General features: G+C 33.8%; 1 protein-coding gene across 1 annotated transcript in view; it reads right to left on the bottom strand.

Moving 5' to 3' along the window:
- Window positions 1–3,621: 3,621 nt before the first annotated feature.
- LOC126887056 (rho guanine nucleotide exchange factor 26-like) overlaps window positions 3,622–22,247 on the bottom strand; it is a 57,506-nt gene continuing 38,880 nt past the window's right edge. Inside the window, exon 5 of the mRNA XM_050654378.1 lies at window positions 3,622–3,861. Within this exon, the coding sequence (XP_050510335.1) occupies window positions 3,710–3,861 (152 nt within the window). The 3' untranslated portion in view covers window positions 3,622–3,709. The remainder of the gene's footprint in view (window positions 3,862–22,247) is intronic.

Below are 22,247 nucleotides of genomic sequence, written 5' to 3'. Positions count from 1 at the left end.
ACCCCAGCTTTCTGTGGGAGGAGTGAACTCATTTTTTAACTCACTACTGACACGGCTCTTCTCCCTTCTGACTTTACTTTTATCTACAACAAAGGCAGATTCTGACTCTTTTATCATGCCAACATCTTGCAGAACGCTGGAAGCTATAAGAGCTGTAGCCCGATCTGAAACACCGAACCTGTAACTGTTTAGAGAGGTCGCATTAAGTTTTATCCTCATCTGCCAGGGAGGCTTTTTAGCGGATTCATCTTCGTAGTCTTCATCTTCCATTGTCTCTAGTTCTTCATCAGAACTACATTCAGAACGGGGTTTTGAACACTCTCCTTGTTTATCTACTTTTTTACTACTGGCAAGTCTCTGAAGATCGCGAGCTTTCCGCTCGGCCTTTGCAGTAAGTTTTTTTGTTACTATTTTATCATCAGCTCCAATTTTCCCTAGATTGAAGTGTCTTTGAAGATAAAAAAATCTCATTTCAAGAACAGGGATTTTGTTATTTTTTTCACATAAACATTCAATTGAAATCGCACACTGACATGCTTCTGGTGATTTTTTGCAAGTACAGATACACTTCATCGGGCATTTACAAGCAGCAACGTCAAACAGATTTTTAGCCTTAAGTTTAAATTCCTCCAACCTTGTTTTAAAAAAAGCCTTATCTCGGTTGTATGACTTTCTTAGGGTAGTGTAAGAACTGTAGTACGCATTAATAAGCGTTATGATTCTGCTATAAGACAAAGGGGGAATGGATGCTTTCTCATACAAATCAATTATTAGTTTCGCGACTGTGCAAGCTACTTTAGAAAAACTTACATTCCTCTTGTTGTTGGTCTCTAGTACAAATTTGTACCTCTCTTCTAAACAGCACCGAAGAACACACTCACCAGTTGGCAGTTTATTCTGTAGGAAGCTTCGAGGCTCACCAACTATAGGACAACAAAACTCCTGTCTAGACTTGGCAATTACAGCTCTAGTGAGAATAGTTTCTGACTCAGTCTCCATTGCTTGATGTTAAATCACGTAATAAGCTTATAACGATCAAAAAACTATTAATATCATAACGAAGTAATAGTACAACACAAATTATAACACATTAAAGTCAAGACACAACTATCAGACACTGAGACAAATCGTGACACTAGTGGCACTATGACAGACAGCGGTAGACTGGCGGCCGAGTTCTGGTGGGAGAAAGGAATATGGCCGACTAGTGAGAGAGGGGAGGGTTACGTGAGGCAACAGATCTAGTTCTAACCAGTTAAATCCACTTGCAGAAGCGAACTCAACTACTGTGCGTTGTGTTCTGGTGAAACAAGCAGACAGTTTAACCTGTGTCGTACAGCCGTCGAGTTTTAACATGCTATAAAAAGACTTGATTTTTTTTAGATTATAAATTACTAAAACTATATATATTAACATCAACATTTTTGTTTAGGTTATTTTGAACATATTTGAGGCAAAGGTACTGGAATACGATAATTATACCATGTTCAGCTAGCCAAACAAACTATCGCAAAAACCTGAATTTTCGCTATTTATTGTAAACTTTAAGTAGGATGCGCGAACGGAATTCTATATATTTTGGTGCAAACTAAATTTTTTAAGATGTTTTGGACCAATTGTGAGTAAAAGGAAGCTAGAACGAGTTTTTTATATCATGTTAAATGGTTCAAAAATATATGGAAAAAATCGAGCTTTTTTGTTTTTTCCCGTAGTTTTACGTGTAATGCGCGAACGGAAAAATAAATAAAAAAAATATTTTCTTGCTTAGTATGTTTTATTGTTACCAAAAACAACTTTTCCGCACTAGAACGTTTCTAAAAAAAAAAAAATATTTTTTTTCGACCCACCCTATTACCCAAGTTTTTTTTATATATTTTGACCCGCAGAATACGAATTTTTTGGGTAACAGTTGATCCGGATGTCGATAAGATTGTTATAGACAAAGAACTTGAGGAATTACACAACAGCGATTTCTCGCAAAACAAAACATCTTTTTGAATTTTTTGGGTCATTTTAAGCAAAAAATATTCCTACAAGTTTTTTCGTAGAATGCATAGTTTTCGAGATAACCGCGGTTGAACTTTCAAAAAATCGAAAAATTGTAATTTTTGAACCCGAATAACTTTTGATTAAAAAATAAAGTAGCAATTCTGCTTACCGCATTTGAAAGTTTAAGTCAAATTATATCGGTTTTGATTATTTGCATTGCTAAAAATTTATTACTTTATTGTTAAACAAAGCTATAAACACCTAGTATGTGAGTTATGTTTTCTATGATTTCTCATTTAAAATCGAACGAGTAGGTAGAGTAGCTACAAGTGCAAGCGAGGTATTTTCTACGTAGCATGCGTTAAAACGCATGTATTAGGCACGGGAAACACTATGTGTTTATAGATTAGTTTAACAATAAAAAAATTAATTTTTAGCAATGAAAATAATCAAAACCGATATAACTTGACTTAAACTTTCAAATGCGGTTAGCAGAATTGCTACTTTATTTTTTAATCAAAAGTTATTCGGGTTCAAAAATTGCAATTTTTCGATTTTTTGAAAGTTCAACCGCGGTTATCTCAAAAACTATGCATTCTACGAAAAAACTTGTAGGAATATTTTTTGCTTAAAATGACCCAAAAAATACAAAAAGATGTTTTGTTTTGCGAGAAATCGCTGTTATGTAATTCCTCAAGTTCTTTGTCTATAACAATCTTATCGACATCCGGATCAACTGTTACCCAAAAAATTCGTATTCTACGGGTCAAAATATATAAAAAAAACTTGGGTAAGTCCATCTGAATTAAGGAGGCCGTTGTACCCCCCCTGGCGACAGGACTATAATTAGTAATAAGATTTTTGTTTTAATTTCCGCGGCTATAATTTCGCTGTAGTTTTAATACAAATTTGTTAAGAATTCCAGATGTAGTACTTAAAAAATAGGTCAATTTTTATAGCCGCTAGCAAGCGAGAGATTCAATCACGCATCACGCACAATAAGTAAAGTACGCACATTCAACTCACAACACTCACATCGACAACGCCAACGAGCGCTCTTAGATTTTGTCACTCTCCGCTGTAGTTAGTTTAGTTTATGTTAGTGCTATATTTTTGTGTAGTTTATAATCAATAAAGTTCACCCTAGTACCAAAACCAGTGTTTTTAAGTATAGTAGAAGCGTGGTCGTCCTCTCTGTATTGCCAAGCCAAACTTCGTCTGCTCCGATGGGGAAAGGGCGTGCCTAGAAATATCGAAGGAAGAATTAGAACAGCCGAACATCAGCTACATTTAAAGCACCCTACCCCTACCCCCCAACACGAATGTATCTAATTTTACGTTTCTGTCGTTGCATATTGTCTATAATATTGTAGGTTCTTTTATTCTTTGTTATGAGCTTTGCCAGGTCATCTTCTTTCTCTGGTTTTTTTAAGAACGTATTGATTATGTAAGTACCTATAGTTCTTTTACATAATTTACTAGTATTAATACTCTATTTCCTCTCTTTCCTAATCCATAGATTTCTATCAAAATTTAATTTTGGTTTTTTCTTTTTACTATTTTTGCGTTGAAATCGCCCATTAGGATTACATACCCTATTTAGTTATACCCCTATAAAATAAGTTAAAAACGTTTACTTTAAATAAATTTAATAAAATATGTAATAAAAGGTACATTTGTATGGTAAATAGAAAACTATAAATAATTGATCAATATTTAGCTACGTTTTTAAATAATTTTCCGAAAATGTGAGCAATCTGTATCGTTGCTTCAGGTTTCTGGCTCTGACGTGAGGATTTATTATTTCTACTGTGTAGTTTGCAGGAAACCAACCAGTGTGTCCGTCGCGCAACCTTTCACCATGATACCAACCTAAAAAGGAAAAAGTTGGTTATAATAGCAACGAATAAGTACAATGTAATACACTAAGAGCCGGTATACACTTGAGTCCACGAGTCTTTACCCGTGCGTCATTAATACCTGGCGAGATAAAACACATACTTTTTATCTAGCATCATTGTCTTCTACGCATGAAACTAAAGACAAACCAGCTACCGCATGTTATTAAGTAAAAACACATGTTATTTTTATGATCGATCTAGACTCGGTACATTGAAAAGAAAAGAGATAGGTACAAAAAAAAGACGATTGGAGATGTTTTCACATATTTTAAGTACAAATTCTGACGTTTTGGTTTGTTTACTTGTTGGCTGTCAGTTTGTTGAATTTTTTGCTGTTATTTTGTCGAATTTTTGCATTTTGAATTTTTTTATAGTAGATATACAAACAGTTGTTTTCACAACTAATTGTATATTGCAGTTTGAAATTTTATGGTAAGTTTATGTTATTTTATGATTAATTTTGAAAACGTGCAAAAAGCTAACCTCATTGACACAGTTAAGGAATGCTCGAGTTTAATGTTCCGCCAAAGTGAATAAGATATCAAAAAGAAAATATGTTATTGATTTTTTTTTATAAATTATTTATTTATTTATTAATCAATGATAATAAAAGAATTTATTAAGCTACTTCAAATGTAGCTGTAATTATGCACCAAAATTTTAAAGCGAAACTTAAATTTGAAATTCTATTAATTTGATAACGTCAAATTTTATACTATAACCCGTGATCGGAGTAATACCCACTTTCTGTCACTTGCTGTTATTGTTTAGTAAATTTCCGACTTATTTCGTATGCTTTAAATGATGACGCATAGGTAAAGACTCGTGGACTCAACTGTAGGTGAAATTTGCTAATCATTTTATGCGCGATAAGAGCATGTAACTTAAATAGTATAACCTAAAAGAAAACGTTTGAACACTGCCGTCACTTTTTAGTGGCACATACGTCGACAGTGGGGTATCAAACTTTCCACTTATGGACGGGATAAATAAATTAAAACAATTTAATCTCCGTCACTACCAGAATTAAATTTTTTTCATTTTTTTAAGTTTTATTTGATTTAAAAATAAGACTCAGCGAAATTTTAACCCACCACCCCTTCTCCCTTCCCCCTCCATTAAAATTCATTTTTCATTTTTATTTTTTTTAGATGAAATAAAATCAATTTTAAAATTTCAAAAAATTCACACGCATAGCTGGGTCTCTTATAAAACATAAAACATGTCTATTTTTATACACTCGTAGGTTGAGTGTTCATAACCTCAAAAAAAAATTTTAATTTTTTTTTAAAAGCGTATAACTTTTTTGTGGTAATGGCTACAGGACTAATTTTTTTAATCTTTTGTATTTTGTAAAACACCATATTTCTAAATTTTTTCAGCTTTTCCGTAAAGTTCGCCATGTTGAAAAATTCAATAAATCTGTTTTATTTTATGAGGTTTTTGGGGATTTAAACGTGTTTCTTCCATTTTTAACTGTTCTAAATGACTTAGTTACATCAATTTACATATAACCTATAAAAAAACAGCTATTTTATCTATTTTGAAGTCTATAAAATAGTGAAAATCCCCAAAAACCTCATAAAAACAGTTTTCCGAATTTTTGAAGGTGTCGAACCTTACGGAAAAATCTGAAAAAAATTAGAAATATACTGTTTAATAAAGAACATAAGATTAAAAAAAAAATTAGACCTGCAGCCATACACAAAAAAATTATACGCTTTTTTCCAAAAATAAAATAATTTTTTTAAGTTATGTACACTTAACTCATGTTTTGTATGCCTGTGAATTTTATGAAATTTAAAAATTGATTTCATCCCACCTAAAAAAATAAAAACCAAAAATGAGGTTTTTGATGGTGGGGAAGGGGGTGGTGCGTTAAAATTGCGATTAGGAAGACCATTAATGCAGTCCAAACACAGAGATACTATAAAGAAACTAAACTATTTGGTAACTAGAATCACCAACTGGTTAATATGACTCGCACACTACGCTACTGAAAATTAATAAAAACGAGTCACTTCTTTACTGTACGAGTAGCTTTGTTATACGGTGTTTAAATTTTAAATCTTTAATAAAATTGAGTGTTATTATCGCGTTAAAAATGTCTAGTGATTCAACTGATGATTATTATAACAGAAGACGAAAAAGCAGAAAAAAGAAGGTCTTGGGTTCATCCCTACATTGCAAACAATATAAATTGTAGAGCCTTTGTTGCCGCAAAAGAATTACAAGAAAGTGATGCTAAATTTCTTGCATTTTATATGATGTCTAAAGAATCTTATTGATATTTAGTACAATTGCCTGTTTTCTACTAATTTTGCCATTTCGCGTGTTAAACTTTAATAAAATATCACAACAAACTAAAAGCTAGTCCCCAAGCGACCTGAACGTCCAGTCCGCTGTCGACTGATCACTGAAGCATTACAGACCGGCTACTAACTAGTAGCGCTGTGTGCGGCTACTCATTAAAATACATGGGCAGTGACTAATAAGTAACTGAATGGTAACTAAAGTTACCAACTGGTTTATTTTTAGTAGCTCTGTGTGCGAACGGCCTAAGTGTAAGGATAAAGGAGCGTGACACAACATCAAGAACAAAGGCTTCGACAAATCGAAGATTGTAAACATGACTGGAACAACGAGCACTTAGTACAATGAAAAGATATATCAATAATCATAAAAGAAACAAATATGAAAGAAAAATATCAAAAGAGTTCATATCCTGCTTAACCCAGCAGTGGTCGCTATGAGATTTTCTCTCACGGTTTCAGAAAATTGCGCACAACTTTTTTTCTGGGAAATTCTACGCGCTGAGGTTCCTTCTATTGGGACCGTGCAAGTTCAGCAAAGCGACCCCTATTTCTACGCTCTGTACTTTTATTCGCACTTTTAATTATATTGGCCAATAACATTAGTCCTGGTTACTGGATAATTGTCAAGGTCATAGTCCAAAAAAATAATAAGAAGAAAAAATAAGATGCAGGTAATGTTATGCAAACGTAAACAATTGTATGTAGTAAATAAAATTAGTTATTAAAATGCAGTACTGCAAGCAAAATACAATTATTTAAATTTGCCTTTATACAGGGTGTCCAGAAACTCTGCCGACAAACGAAGACAGGAGATTCTTCAGATAATTTTAAAATAATTTAACCCAATTCACTTAGTCCAAAAATGCTTCCTAAGGGAGCTAGAGCTCTTTGAAGATGGCGTCTTGTAATTAGTTTTTATTAAATACCTCTAGAACACTTCTATTTAGAAAAACAAAAATTGGTACGCGTATTTATCTTCAAGATATAAATCTAATCCATCCATTGCAAAGTTCTAGTACCGATCATAGGCGTCCGTTTTGGGTAGGGCAACGGTTATTTTATCGCATAACTTTTTTATCTTTAACTTTTATGCATTTCTGATACTGGATTATTAAATTGGGAAGTATTTTAGCACTAAAAGGTATTCTTGTTTTAAATCGGTAGGACACACCGTTTTCTAGAAAAATCGATTTGAAAACTTTTCGCTTTTTAAATAAAAAAAAAATTTCAAAAAAAAAACTGTTTAGAAAGACGAAAACTGGTACATTTAGTTATATTCCAGAGATAAATCGATTTCATTAATTGCGAATTTCTAGTACTGGTCATAGGCGTCCGTTTTGGGTAGGTCAACAGTTATTTTATAGAATAAATTTTGTCTTGAGTTTTGGAGCTTTTTTGACACTAGATTATTAAATTCGAGGTATTCGAATACTAAAAGTTACTCTTACTTTATGTTGTTAAATACTTCATTTTTTGTTGAAGAGTTTTTTCAATTTTTTTTTTAATTCCAAAAACTAAAAACTTTCAAATCGATTTTTCTAGAAAACGTGTGTCCTATCGACTTAAATCAAGAGTACCTTTTAGTACTAGAATACCTCATAATTTAATAATCCGGTATCAAAAATGCATAAAAGTTAAGGACAAAAAAGTTATGCGATAAAATACCCGTTGCTCTACCCAAAACGCACGCCTATGACCGGTACTAGAAATTTGCAATGGATTGAGTCGATTCATCTCTGAAAAGTAAATATGCATACCAATTTTCGTTTTTCTAAATAGAAGCGTTCTGGAGGTATTTAAGAAAAACTAATTTCATGACGTTATCTTCAAAGAGCTCTAGCTCCCTTAAGAAGCATTTTCGGACTAGGTGAATTAAGTTAAATTGTCTTAAAATTATCTGAGGAATCTCCTGTCTTCGTTTGTCGGTAGAGTTTCTGGACACCCTGTATAATAATTGCATATCATATCGATATTGTGGAGCAATATATAATTTTTCTGCTTCAATAACAGAAAGTATGAAATATACGTCAATTTGACAATTTCAATTAACAATATGAATTATTTAAGATAGTTGCAATATTTCTCGGCGACTCGCGCACGGACGTTTCTCGTTTCCCTTCCAAGTACTTGCACACCGCGAATAGTCCGTCCCACCTTGACTTTACAGTTAAGGGAACATAAGTAATGCAGTCCTTATGAGAGTTCTTAGCGCGGTGATGCCGATTTTGTCAAAAATAATTTGTAATCGAACATTAGAGAGATTATATTAAAACTATCTAAGAAAGACAACTTAAAATTTTAGCATTCGTATGTGTTTAAATTTATTTGATATACTATAGTTATTATGCATATGAATCCTAAAATTGTAGATTGTCTTTCTAAAACAATTTTAATTTAATCTCTCTCTAATGTTCGATTACAAATTCTTTTTGATAAAATCGGCATCATCGCTCATCGCGCTAAAAACTCTCATAAGGACTGCATTGCCTATGTTCCCTATACTGTAAAGTCAAGGTGGGACGGACTATAGTCTCCTAACTATCCTTTCTCGACAATCTAATAGAATCGTCCGCTCAGATAGTGACTCAGTTGACGTAGTATCACTAGATTTCTGAGTCAATGCGCTTCATGTGAGAGATTCTCTTATCGAGCGACCACCGGCGCCACCAACTGTGTATAAAAATTAATTTTATTTTGGCATTTAAAACCTGACATAATGTAAAAAAAATTATAATTATTGTCGTCAAGCAATTTGTCGAGAGCATTCTTGTTATACTTGTGTGCTGTGCCGTAAATTATGAAGATGCGGAGATTGATTAATATTGGTTTAATTCCGATTATTTTTTTGTATCTTATCATATTATTATCTATATTGTGTTATATTATTATGTTCTGATTATTAGTTAACAAAAAAAAGTTTAAAATCTGTTTAAAAAATATTATTTTGTAAAAAAGGCAAAATTTGGATATGTGAGAGAAAATCTCACGCGCGACCACTCGCGTACTAATCTACGTAGCGACCAATGCCGGGTTAATGAAGAAAAATGTGTAACAACCCCATCAGCAGAATGTAGCATGCTTTGGTTGCAAATTGTAAAAGAAGAAGTCAACAACAAGAATACACCAAAAATAGCGGATTTGAGTAAGTCGCAGATATATCATATCTTTATACACAATACATATGCAACACACAATACACAAACATATAATCTTCGTAAACACACATTACAAAAACAAACCATACAAAAAAAACACACACACAAAAGAGTCATAATTTCGGAATTTCGGAGTAGTAGTCTAGTCACAACATAGGGGGTCCCGCGGGCGCTTTTAGCTTGCCGCGATTTGATGGTGATATTATAGGTTTTTGGGACGCTGAGTCCAATGGAAGTAGTCTGGAAGCCCAAATGTGGTGCGTTTAATTGTTATTAACAAATTATGGTAAAATTAGGTGTTTTTCAGGAATTATTAGAAGCCCTGTAAATAAATTGATAGTTTTAAAGTCTTCTCTGGTGTATTTTTGGTCGCTGAATCGAATGCGATAAGTCACGATTACTCAAAATGTGTTCTTATTTTGTTAATAACAAAATAATTGTTTATTCGCCGAAAAGCTCGAAATGCGTTATCTACAGCAAGTTTGTAGTCTTTTTCATAGTATTTTTATACGCTAAATCGATTGTCACTAGTCGTGATAGCTTAAACCACGTTCCGACTTTGTTATTAATAAATTAGTGCAAAAATAACGGTTTATAGTACGTTTACTCACGGTTTTTGCTCTAAATTTAAAAAAAAAACCCTTGGAATGACATGGAGTTTGGCATGCGCATAGCTAATATGTCAAACAAAACAAGTGATATTGTGCCGATGTGTGCTTTTACCCTGGGAGTGAGCTTCACCCCGTTTCGGGGGTGAAAAAAGAAACCTTTAAAATAAGTCCGGAATTGGATAAACTGATTAATTTTAAGCAACTTTTCCTCTATACAGTTTATTCGCTAAGTGAATACTTTTCGAGTTATTTGCGAGTGAATATGTTCATTTTTCAACAAAAAACCAAATAATTCGAAAAGTGTTGACTTAGTGAAAAACTGTATAGAACAAAAGTTGCTTAGAATTAATCAGTTTATCCATCTCCGGACATATTTTAAAGGTTTCTTTTTTCGCCCCCGAAAAGGGGTGAAACTCACCCCCATGGGTAAAAGCAGACATCGGCAAAATATAACTTCTTTTGTTTGACATGTTAGCTACGTGTATGCCAAATTTTATGTCAATCCAAGTCATTTCTTAAAATTTAGAGGAAAAACCTTGAGTGAACGTAGTATAAACCGTTATTTTTGCAATAATTTATTAATAACAAAGTCGGAACGTCATTTAAAAATACTATGAAAAAGACTACAAACTTACTGTAGATAGCGCATTTCGAGTTTTTCGGCGAATAAACAATTATTTTGTTATTAACAAAATAAGAACATATTTTGAGCAATCGTGACTAGTCGCATTGGTTTAAGCGACCAAAAATACACCAGAGAAGACCTTAACACTATCAATTTATTTACAGGGCTTCTAATAATTTCTGAAAAACGCCTAGTTTTACCATAATTTGTAAATAACAATTAAACGCACCATATTTGGGCTTCCAGACCACTTCCATTGGAGTCAGCGACCCAAAAAACCTATAATACCACCATCAAATCGCGGCGAACTAAAAGTGCCCACGGGACCCCCTATGTTGCGTCTAGACTATAGATATCGAAACGTCAAACATTAGTTAAAAATGTAATTTTCAATACAATCAATTATTGTGGCTTAATCCCATATAAACATAATATTTAACAATTCATACTGTTTCTTGGTTATCGTTTTTTTTATATTATTTTATTGGTCACATACTGTATTGCAATCCTGTAGTTCGTACTAAAAGAGATCTTTTTTACTTTTTAAATATTATTGTTTCCCTTAAATATAATCATAAAAATAATAAAATTTTAACTAAAAACAATAACATTCCAACTTTATATTATATCCATATCTGATACATACCAAATCCTGATGGTTATAAAATGCTGATATATTATTCTAGATTCTGTGAGCTGGATATAATGTAAAAATTATATTAAAATTTCGCATCGTGACCACAGCGAAACCATTAAAAAATTTATTTTAAACCAAACAATAAAATTTTATTTTGTTCCATTGACTTTTGTGCATGTAGTACAGTCACTGAAGGTTTTCACCTCCGATTTCGTTGAACCTCCATCGATTTTCATGAAAATTGGTGAATAGTACAAAAGTGTTATGGTGCCAACTTGCCATTTTACCTTGGGGTGGATGCCACCCCTTCTCGGGGGTGAAAATTATTTTATTGAAAATAACCAAGTCGATAGAGAGACAAATTCTAAGCAAAATTTTTTATATAAAGTTCAATACTTTTTGTGGTAATTGAAGATCAAAAATTTTAATTTTTCGTAAAAAAAAGCATGTTTTCAAGCGGTTTTTCATAAATATTTCAAAAACTATTTTTTGTAAAAACTGCAAAAAAGTGACGTCTTAATCTTCTTCTTCTTCATGTGCCGTGCTCGATTATCGAAAGTTGGCTATCAAATTGGCTATAGTAATTTTGTTAACGGCAGCTCGGAAAAGGGATGCAGAGGATCTGTTATACCATTCTCTCAGGTTTTTAAGCCATGACGTTCTTCTTCGACCTGGCCCTCTTCTTCCATCTACCTTGCCTTGTATTATTAAATGGAGTATATTATATCTCTCTGGGTGTCGCATAACATGGCCAAAATATTCAAGTTTTCGATTTTTAACTGTTCTGACGACTTCTGTGACTTTTCCCATCCGGTGCAAAACAACTTCGTTACGAACTCTATCCACCCAACTTATTCGTAGGATTCTTCGGTATACCCAAATTTCAAAGGCTTCCAATTTCTTGAGAAGAGTATCTGTTAAAGTCCAACCTTCGACACCGTACAAAAGAGTAGAGAACACATAACATCTCACTAATCTAATTTTAAGATTCAAAGTAATGTTGTTTCCACATAAAAGTTTCTTTATCTTAAAGAATGCAGCTCTGGCCTTCTCTATACGTATTCTAATTTCTTTGCTCATGTCCCAGTTCTCATTTAGATTACAACCAAGGTAGGTGATACTGTTAGTTCTTTCTAATTGTTCACCATAAGCTGTTACTACTTCCGGTTGTATTGGCGTCTTACTGACAACCATCACCTTGGTCTTTGCGGTGTTTAGCTTGAGTCCATATTCGTCACACGTTGTGGTAATCCTATTAATCAGATGTTGAAGTTCTTCATAATTGCTCGCAATTAACACCGTGTCATCCGCATATCTCAAATTATTAATATTGACGCCATTCATTTTGATACCACATTGAGCATTATCCACTGCTTTATTGAAAACAAACTCAGAATAGATGTTAAATATTAGTGGGGACAAAATGCAGCCCTGCCTTACTCCTCTTCGTATTTGAAGTTCTTCAGACGTGTCCCAGCCAATCCTGATGTTTGCACGTTGATGCCAGTAAAGATTTTTGATAATGCGTAGGTCTTTATCATCAATACCCACTTTCTGAAGAATAGCAATCATTTCCGTATGTTTTACCCGATCAAAGGCCTTCTCAAAGTCAATGAAACACATATAAACCGGATGTCCGACATCTCTGCATCTCTGTACCATAACCATGTCTTAATAAGTGAATTAAATAAATGTCTATAGAGGTGCAGAATGTGGAACTGACCACTTTTTACTCAGAGCAGATCTATACTTTCCATAATATCTTGAACAACAAAATTGAAGAAACCCAGGAAGAGATTACAGAAGAACACCCGCCTCAGTACAAATACAACATCGATGCACTGAAAGATAATTCAATCTCCTTTCTTTTTAAGTTAAGGCTGAGCCAAAAGATAACCAATACACAGTTTAATACAAGAACAGCAGATGAAAAATATGATCGGCTAAAAAAGTGATTACATGAAGCTGCATTCGAAGCGTTAGGGGAAAAATCCTCAAATAACACTCATCACCCTTGGTTTACAGATTCTTTAAAAGAAAAGACGAGGGAAAAAAAGAAGCATATCAAAAATGGCTCAGTACCAATTGCTCAGAAGACCGAAAAACCTACGCAAGAATAAGAATGGAAACAAAAAAAGAAGTGATTAAAACCAAAGAAAATATGTGGCTGAAGAAATGTGAAGAAATAGACACTCTTATGGGAGGAACAAAAAGCAGAGAAGCTTGGAGAACAATATCAAAAACAAGACAAAACGTACAAGAAAGATGCCAGATATCCCTTATAAGTATAAACGAGTGGGAAACATACTTTAGAAACCTATTGCAAGAGAATAGACAGGAATATGTAAGGCAAACCATCATCGCCCCAAACAACCTGGAACAACTAGAAGATATAACTATTCAAGAACTAGAACTAACGTTAAGAGAAATGAAAAACAATAAAGCTCCTGGTCCTGGAGGTATTCCAATTGAACTTATTAAGCACAGCACGACACAGGAAAAAGAAATTTTAGTTGAAATATTCAACGGATGCCTTTCAGGCAATAGTGGCGTGCCCTCTGAGTGGAAAAACTCCATAACTACCCCTATATACAAAAAGGGTGGTAGAAAAAATTGTAATAATTACAGAGGCATTAGTGTGACCAGCTCAGTTAGAAGACTGTACGGACGAATAATAAAGAAACGGATAAAAAAGGAGTGGCAAGATTCCGAAGAACAAAGTGGATTTAGGGCAGGTAGATCATGCACAGATAACATTTTCTGTATAAGGCAATTACTAGAAAAACGTTCTCCTAGAAATCTAGAAACTCACATGGTATTTGTAGATCTAAAAAAGCATACGATACCGTTCCCAGAGAAAAAATGTTTGGAGGTATTACAACAAACCACTTTAAATAGAAAATACATCCAAACAATAAAAGATCTCTATGCTAATGCAACAACAGCAATTAAAATTGGAACGAAACTTTAAAATACTTTTGAAACTTCGAAAGGTCTTTTGCAGGGATGCTGTCTGTCGCCCACTTTATTTAAAATTTACCTTACACATGTGTTAAAATATTGGACTAGGAAATGCCAAACAATGGGAATACCAGTAGGAGATTCTTATTTGGAGTCCACAAGAACCAATAACATTTTTTTTGGAAATATTTTGATGCTATTAACTCCTTCTGGAATGATAGGTATTTCTAAGTAGTACTTTGACACGTGTTTAGTAAGTATATTTTATAAAATGCCATTTTCCCGTTGTTTAAGCTTGAATACTTAGATTTAGTAGTCGCTGAATAAAAATATACATTCAATTACCTATAACTCAGTTTAAATTAATATTAAAAGGTTTTTCAAGTAAGAAATATGTTAGATTTTTTGTTAGCTTTAACTTTATAGGTCTGGATCCCGCGTATGAAAAAAAAGTTGATTAATAGCAAGCTGAAAATTTGTTAATAGCTTAATGGTGTCTAGTCGGATAAACTTTGTTATATATGAACACTGGAACAGGGGCAGTTTTAATTGTGGAACAATTTAAAAATTTGGACCGGTCACACTACGAAAACGGCACATTTATTTTGTCCGACCGAACAGACTTAAACTCTCCGAACAGAGATTAAACTCTCATGCAAAAATCAGACTGCTATTTATCACCTGTCATAATTCCTGGCATTTGACATATTCTACATGTTTCACTCATTAAAACGCCCATTTGGTGATAAATAGCAGTCTGATTTTTGCATGAGAGTTTAATCTCTATCAAAGAGTTTAAGTCTGTTCTGTCGGACAAAATACATGTACCGTTTTCGTGGTCTGACCGTTCCAAATTTTTAACCTGTTCCACAATTAAAACTTCCCCTGTATCAGTGTTCCCATATATCAAAGTTTGTTCGACTAGACACCCTTAAGCTATTAACAAATTTTCAGCTTTCTATTAATAAACTTTTTTTTCATACGCGGGATCCAGATCTATTAGTAATGATAACTTTTTTGTAAAAATTTTTTTATTTTTCAGTTATCTATGCAAAACTGCTTTAAAATGTGCATTTTTCTCACGAAAAACTAAAATGTTTGATCTTTAATAACTCAAAAAGTATTGATTTATTTTAAAACTTTATATAACAAATTTTGCTTAGAATCTGTGCCTCTATCGATTGATGGGGGATCATTTTTAATAAAATAATTTACACCCCTAAAAAGGGGTGGCCCCCACCCTCAGGGTAACAGCGGAAGTTGTCACCATGTCACTTTTATGTCTAGCCAGTCACCAATTTTCATGAAAATCGATGGAAGTTCATCGAAATCGGAGGTATTAATTGATTTTTACGTTCATTCACTGTAGATAAAAAATAAAAAAATTTTAAATAAAAACAATAACCTTTCAACTTTTTATATCTATCTAATGTTATACATGCAAAATCCTGATGGTTATAAAATGCTGATATATTTTATTATTTTAGATTTTGTGAACTGGATATAATGTCAAAAATATATTAAAATTTCTCAGCGTGACCAAAGCGAATACATTAAAAAAATTTATTTTCAACCAAACAATACAATTTTATTTAGTTTCATTGCGTTTTGTTCACGGTCATTGTGAAATATTTGAAATATAAACAAAACTGTACTTCAAATGTTGAAATAAAATTCGGCCGTGTTTGATACAATAGAAGGTATCAAAGTATGCAAATAATAATTGTAAAATAATTCATTGTAGTTTTAACAGAATGCAGTAATATGTTCCAATATTCTAGGCTTTATTTATTCATTTAGAACTGGTTTGCAATATAAAATAGGTATGGTATACGCCAAATAATCGTTGATACCATTCAAAAGTACACACACAGTTTCTCATTTTTTTAAATATCAGTAAAAATAGTAAATGGTGTAGACATTTTAACTACTATACAATATAATGAAAAGTGTGGAATAAATAAATTATTACAGAAACAGACGACTTTTAAAAGAAATCTTAAAACACGTTAATTTAATTTTTTTAGTGGCCGTCAATTGCTATATTATATGTATCGGACAAACATTACGTCATCACTCCCCTTCGGGTCGTGAAATTAACAAGTAATTGGACTTCGTAGGTCCTAGGTTTCCACCCAAAGTAATCGAAAGTAGAACTGGAAATCGATATTTGAACGCTTCGTGCAACTTTGCCTCGATCGATATACGATTTTGTTAATTTTGAGTCATTTTGACTAAACTTTGTGTCATCATTGTTTAAACAGAAATGACTTTAAAACAGGAACTAAAGATTAAAACTCAAATTTTCAATACGCTTCGATTGATGTGTTACATGTACTATTTCTGCGACTATAACGGCACTTCTAGTTAGAACTTTTTAAGCGCAAATGATATAAAAAACCAAAACCAAAATGATATATCGCTTATACTATTTCGGTGACTTTAAACAGTTCATATGGTTGCAACTCTAAAACCGGAAGTCCGATGTCAAGTTTCTGATCTTTAATACCATCCTTGGGTTATAAGCTTTCATTCGACATCTCATTTGTCATTCTATCTGTAATAATAATGGAGGAGTTGTATTTGCGGACGGAAAGACAGATGAACAGACAGTCATGAAATCGGAAGTATATATTTGTTCTCTTCTTGCGAAGTAGCGTCGAATCACGTGTATTATTCCGGTGACTTTAAAACAGTACTTCTGGTCAAATTTCTAAAACCGGAAGTCCGGAAATTTCGCACATTTAGTACCATCCTTGGATTATAAGCGCTTTCATTTGACACCTCATATGTCATTCTACCTGGTAAAATGACGGAGGAGTTATATTCTCGGTCGGACGGACGGACAGACGGACAGACAGCCTAGATCAAATTTCTCACATTTAATACCATCCGTGGACTATAAACTCTCATTTGACACCTCATTTTTCATTCTACCTGGTATAATGACGGAGAAGTAAGCGGTCTATTCACATGAGTATCTGTCCGGAGGATATGTCCGACGGACAGATACTCCGGACAGATCCGCAAATGTGTATCCACGCGAACGCCGTATGTGTCTTGCTCGCCGTCTGTGGTTCAAGACGACAAGCACAGACAGCGAGCCAGAAATATCCGCATGTGTGTGAATAGTTTCAAGGATTTGTTCGCCGGACGAAGAGTATATAATGTTAAATTTGTATCAATTTTCATTCTAACCACGGTAGTAAGCGTGTATTTATATTACGTTAAAATGGCATTTGCGGATAATAAAGTATTTGGGGAAAGTTTTATTTTGTTATATAAGTTGAAGCCATGCTTGCGGAATGTAAAAAGTAAAGAATATTCTAACAGGCAACTGAGAAAAAACTCATATGAAGAATTAGTGGAAAAATGCCAAGAAATATGCCAGATGCAGACATAAAGTACGTAAGAAAGAAAATAGAGTCCTTGCGTGATGGATTTCGACGTGAGTTTCAACGCGGGAACCAGAACAACTGAAAGATTTGTCCGTGAATGTGTAGCACCAACGAATTTGTCTGAAGACACATCTGCCTGTATATAGCTAACAACGGATCCGCCGGACAAATACGCATGTGAATCGGATGTATAATGACGGAGGAGTTATATTAGCGGTCGGACGGACCGACGGATAGACAGCCTAGGTCAAATATATTACCTTTAGTACCATCCTTGGATTATAAGCTTTCATTTGGCACCTCATTTGTCATTCTAGCTGGTATATTGACGGAGGAGTTATATTCGCGGTCGGACAGACCGATAGCCTAGGTCAAATATCTCATCTGTAGTACCATCCTTGGATTATAAGCTTTCATTTGATACCTCATTTGTCATTCTATCTGGTATAATGACGGAGGAGTTATATTCGCGGTCGGACGGACCAACGGACAGACAGCCTAGGTCACATATCTCACCTTTAGTACCATCCCTGGATTATAAGCTTTTAAAATTTTGGTTGAGCGTATAAAGGGAACTAGTCCGGGACTGATTACCTTTATACAATAATTCTTGTGGCGCCACCATCGTTTGTGGCACTCTGTCGTTTATTTTATTACTTCGGTTAGCTTACGCTAGTTAGTCTTACGATGAATTTTAGGTCTTGTTTGTAATAATGTAATAATAAACTTTTTTTTATAAATAAATTAATAATTTAGCTGTAGAGAAGCAGCACTATTTCGTCTTTTATTCATTGATTGTATAAAGCAATCAAGCCCCAGCTTTTAAAAACGACTTCTTGACCTTAAACGTTTTCAAAGCCAAGTTTGCTGTATCACATGTCACTCTACTAGTCTCCTTCTACATTTCATCTGTAGAACAAAATTTGATAGATCATCAAGTCTCTAAACTAAATAGTTTTTTCGTTTTTCTCGAAACTAAGTATTGTGAACTTATACCCTTTATACAATAAACGCTTCAATTGTTATTCTACCTGATATAATGACGAAGGAGTTATATTCGCAGTCGGACGGAGAGACCGACAGACAGCCTAGGTCAAATTTCTCACATTTAGTACCATCCTTGGATTATAAACTCCCATTTGACACCTAATTTGTCATTCTACCTGGTATAATGACGGAGGAGTTATATTCGCGGTCGGACGGACCGACGGACAGACAGCCTAGGTCAAATATCTCACCTTTAGCACCATCCTTCGATTATAAGCTTTCATTTGACACCTCATTTGTCATTCTGCCTGGTATAATGACGGAGGAGTTATATTCGCGGTCGGACGGACCGACGGACAGACATCCTAAGTCAAATATCTCGCCTTTAGTACCATCCTTGGATTATAAGCTTTCATTTGTCACCTCATTTGTCATTCTAGCTGGTATATTGACGGAGGAGTTGTGATCACAGACAGACAGACGGACGTGGATAATTCAAAGTTTTCACACTTCTTCAAAATTGGGTGAAAACACAACTGTCAAAGTGTCACTCGGGTTACAAATCGATAATTTTAGAGCTCTCGTGTAATTACTACTGATAATTTTGGGAGATCGCCACTCATCACACCTAACGCCACCTGATGCGTATATATGGGGAAATCTGAAAGAGGCAGACCGATCAACCGGTTGACATTTCGGAATTGCGGACTAGAATTAAAAATTTTTTTCGTACCAGAGGACATTGTTAACATATGTTTTATGGGGAACGTCGTCGTGAATAATGTTTTCAAGTGTATATCACATATATTAAATATGTATAATCATAAACATCTCAATATTTATTTCAGTACTGTTTATTTTGCCGCATACTGTATATTTTAAAGTAACCATAACAGGTTATGTAAGATAGGAACAAGGTGAAAATAAATAAAAATAACACTTATATATACATGCACCGACAGAAAAAATGGATGAAGGTATGAGAATCATTATTATGAATATTGGTAGAAAAGATGTTTACAATCAAATAACAGGCTGAAAAAGAAAAAATCAGTAAACTCAATGACGGAATAGTGATAGAATTTGCTTTCTGACATAATATTCGAACAATGAATAACTTACATTGGCTACAAAGAAATTCATAAAAGTAACTGGATAATTTAGGTTCTTCCGAAAAAACCAAAGTATAAAAATGTTGATCTCCCCGGCTGTTTTATATTGATGGGTAGCATATAGACCCTTAATTTCAAATTTCAGCCCAAAAAGTTAACCCTAACCCTTGTCCCTAGCCCACAAAAAAAATTTTTTGGGTTTTTCAAAGATTTTTAATTATTTTTCTATTTTCTTTTTTTATCTCTTCGGCTGTTTTCTGGTGATGGGTAGCCTATAAACCCTCAATTACAAATTTCAACCCAAAATGTTAACCCTAACACTGGTCTCAAGCTCCCAAAAACAAATTACTTGGGTATTTTGGGGTTTTCAATGATTTTTAAAACACATAAATAAATTAAATAAACCGCTGTGTCTAGGTACACGCTAACGTGTACGCAAATAAAAAAGTTAGGTACACGCGAAACGTCATCAAGTCAGTGACGTCACTATTTAGCGTGCACTGTTACTGGTTTTTTGCATACACGCTAACTTGAGAATACCGCGAGTGTCAGAGTGAGGTTAGAATTTGTCTAATCGCGTTTTGTTTACATTTTAATATTGATTAGTAAATAGATTTCTTATTTTTTATTAAACTGTTTTTAAACTAATTATGGAGTGTGGACAATTATTTAGTTCTTTTAATGAATTTAACAACATTTTAAAACAGTATGAAAAAGATAAGAGACAAAAATTCGTGGGTAGCAGAAGTATTAAGATAAAATATACAGGGCGATTGATTAGTGTTATAAAGCTCAGTAAATGGGCTATAGTAATAGATAGCAATAAAAGTTAGTAACAAAAATTGTAGCAAACCTTGAGCTTCATATTACAAAATTAGTCAGAATGTTACAGGACGTTCGATAACATAGTGGCAGACCAAACTTATGTTTTTTTTTTAAATCGAACACCCTATATTTTATTTTATGTTCGAAATCTTCTTAACGTCCTCATCACAAAAATATGAAGGTTTATTATGGTTTACAGGGTATTTACAAAGTTATAACCAATTTTCTATGAACATCGTAACAAGTTTAACTCCCTGTATAAATAGAAATAAACACAATAGCATTAGTTTATAAACTGGTATAATTAATTTACGTATAAAAATTATTTTAACAGTATTTTGTACATGTCATATCAACTAAATATTTATTTTGCTAACTTGAATATATACTTTTATACTATACACATTTGCTTTACTTGAAACATCCGAATAGTTCTGCTTCCCTTCCCCTTCCCATAATAACAAATATTTTTCTATCAAACGAATACTAAACATATCAAAATAGCGTGTACCAAAATATACAGTCACTGCTACGCTAAATAATGACGTCACTGACTTGATGAAGTTTAATTCGCGTGTACCTAACTTTTTTATTTGCGTACACGTTAGCGTGTACCTAGACACAGCGTAAATAAACACATTGTCATATTTACGTGTTTACTCTGATTGGAGTACGAAGGGAACCATTCTCTTTGGAACTTTACCGCGCTGAGCAGATGGGACGTGAATTATAAATTGTAAAATTCCCTCATCTTCCTTAGTCTCAGCATCCGTTATGGCTTGCAAATTGTAGAAGCCTCGGAGTTGTAACCAGAGAAGGTTCCCATTGTTTTCAGTCTGGTGGGATGTAGAGTAACATTATGTTGTTTTATATGCCATTAGATTGAAAACTTAGACTTATTATCTTACTCCCGAGAAGGACAAATCCAAAGACACAAAAATTATAATAAATATATTTACTAAAAACGCTAACATATTCTTTTCAAACCTTATTTGCGCTTATACATACATAACTTGAATGATTTAGCAAATAACAACAGACTGTCTGTGTGCGCATGCGCGCAGGATAATAAAAATTCACTCTCAATCGCGTCTAAAGAAATATAACTTCAATAAACTGTTGTTAAGGCAGCGTTTAGACATCGCGATAAATCCGTGGAATATATCGATATCAATCGAGTTGCTGCAATTTATCGTTGTGTGTCAACGGTACATCGCAGCGATTTATCGGAATTGGAGTTGGTAACGATCGAGTTGTTTCAGTTTATAATCAATCGCAACATTATATCGCAGCGCCTAAACAGCTTTAAAAAAAATCAATAAATCGTAGCAATTTATCGGCACAATAAATTGCTCGCATTTATCGCCATTGCTAAACTCCGCTTAAAATATAAACTAAATAAATAAAATATATCAAAAATGAATAACCATTTTCAATTTCGTTGCAACACGAAACTACAGCCGCATCATTATTCCAGTTCAATCAGAGAGTGCAGCAAGTACCTCTACCGGTTTCGAAACTTATTAGTTTCTCATCAGGAGGCATATATGCTGCTCTCTCTGACCCAACTAGGACAAACCCCGGCTTGCAGTCACTGATTGCAACGAACGAAATGGCAGGGATGCCCTAGCGGCAACTGCTAGCAGAAGACTAAGTTTTCAATCTAATAGCACATAAAACAACATCAAAAAATGTTACTCTACATCCTACCAGATTGAAAACAATGGGAAC

This window comes from Diabrotica virgifera, chromosome 6, assembly GCF_917563875.1.
Source record: "Diabrotica virgifera virgifera chromosome 6, PGI_DIABVI_V3a".
Classification (NCBI taxonomy): Eukaryota; Metazoa; Arthropoda; class Insecta; order Coleoptera; family Chrysomelidae; genus Diabrotica; species Diabrotica virgifera.
Note: the sequence above shows the minus strand (reverse complement) of the source record. Positions and strands in the feature narration are given on the sequence as shown.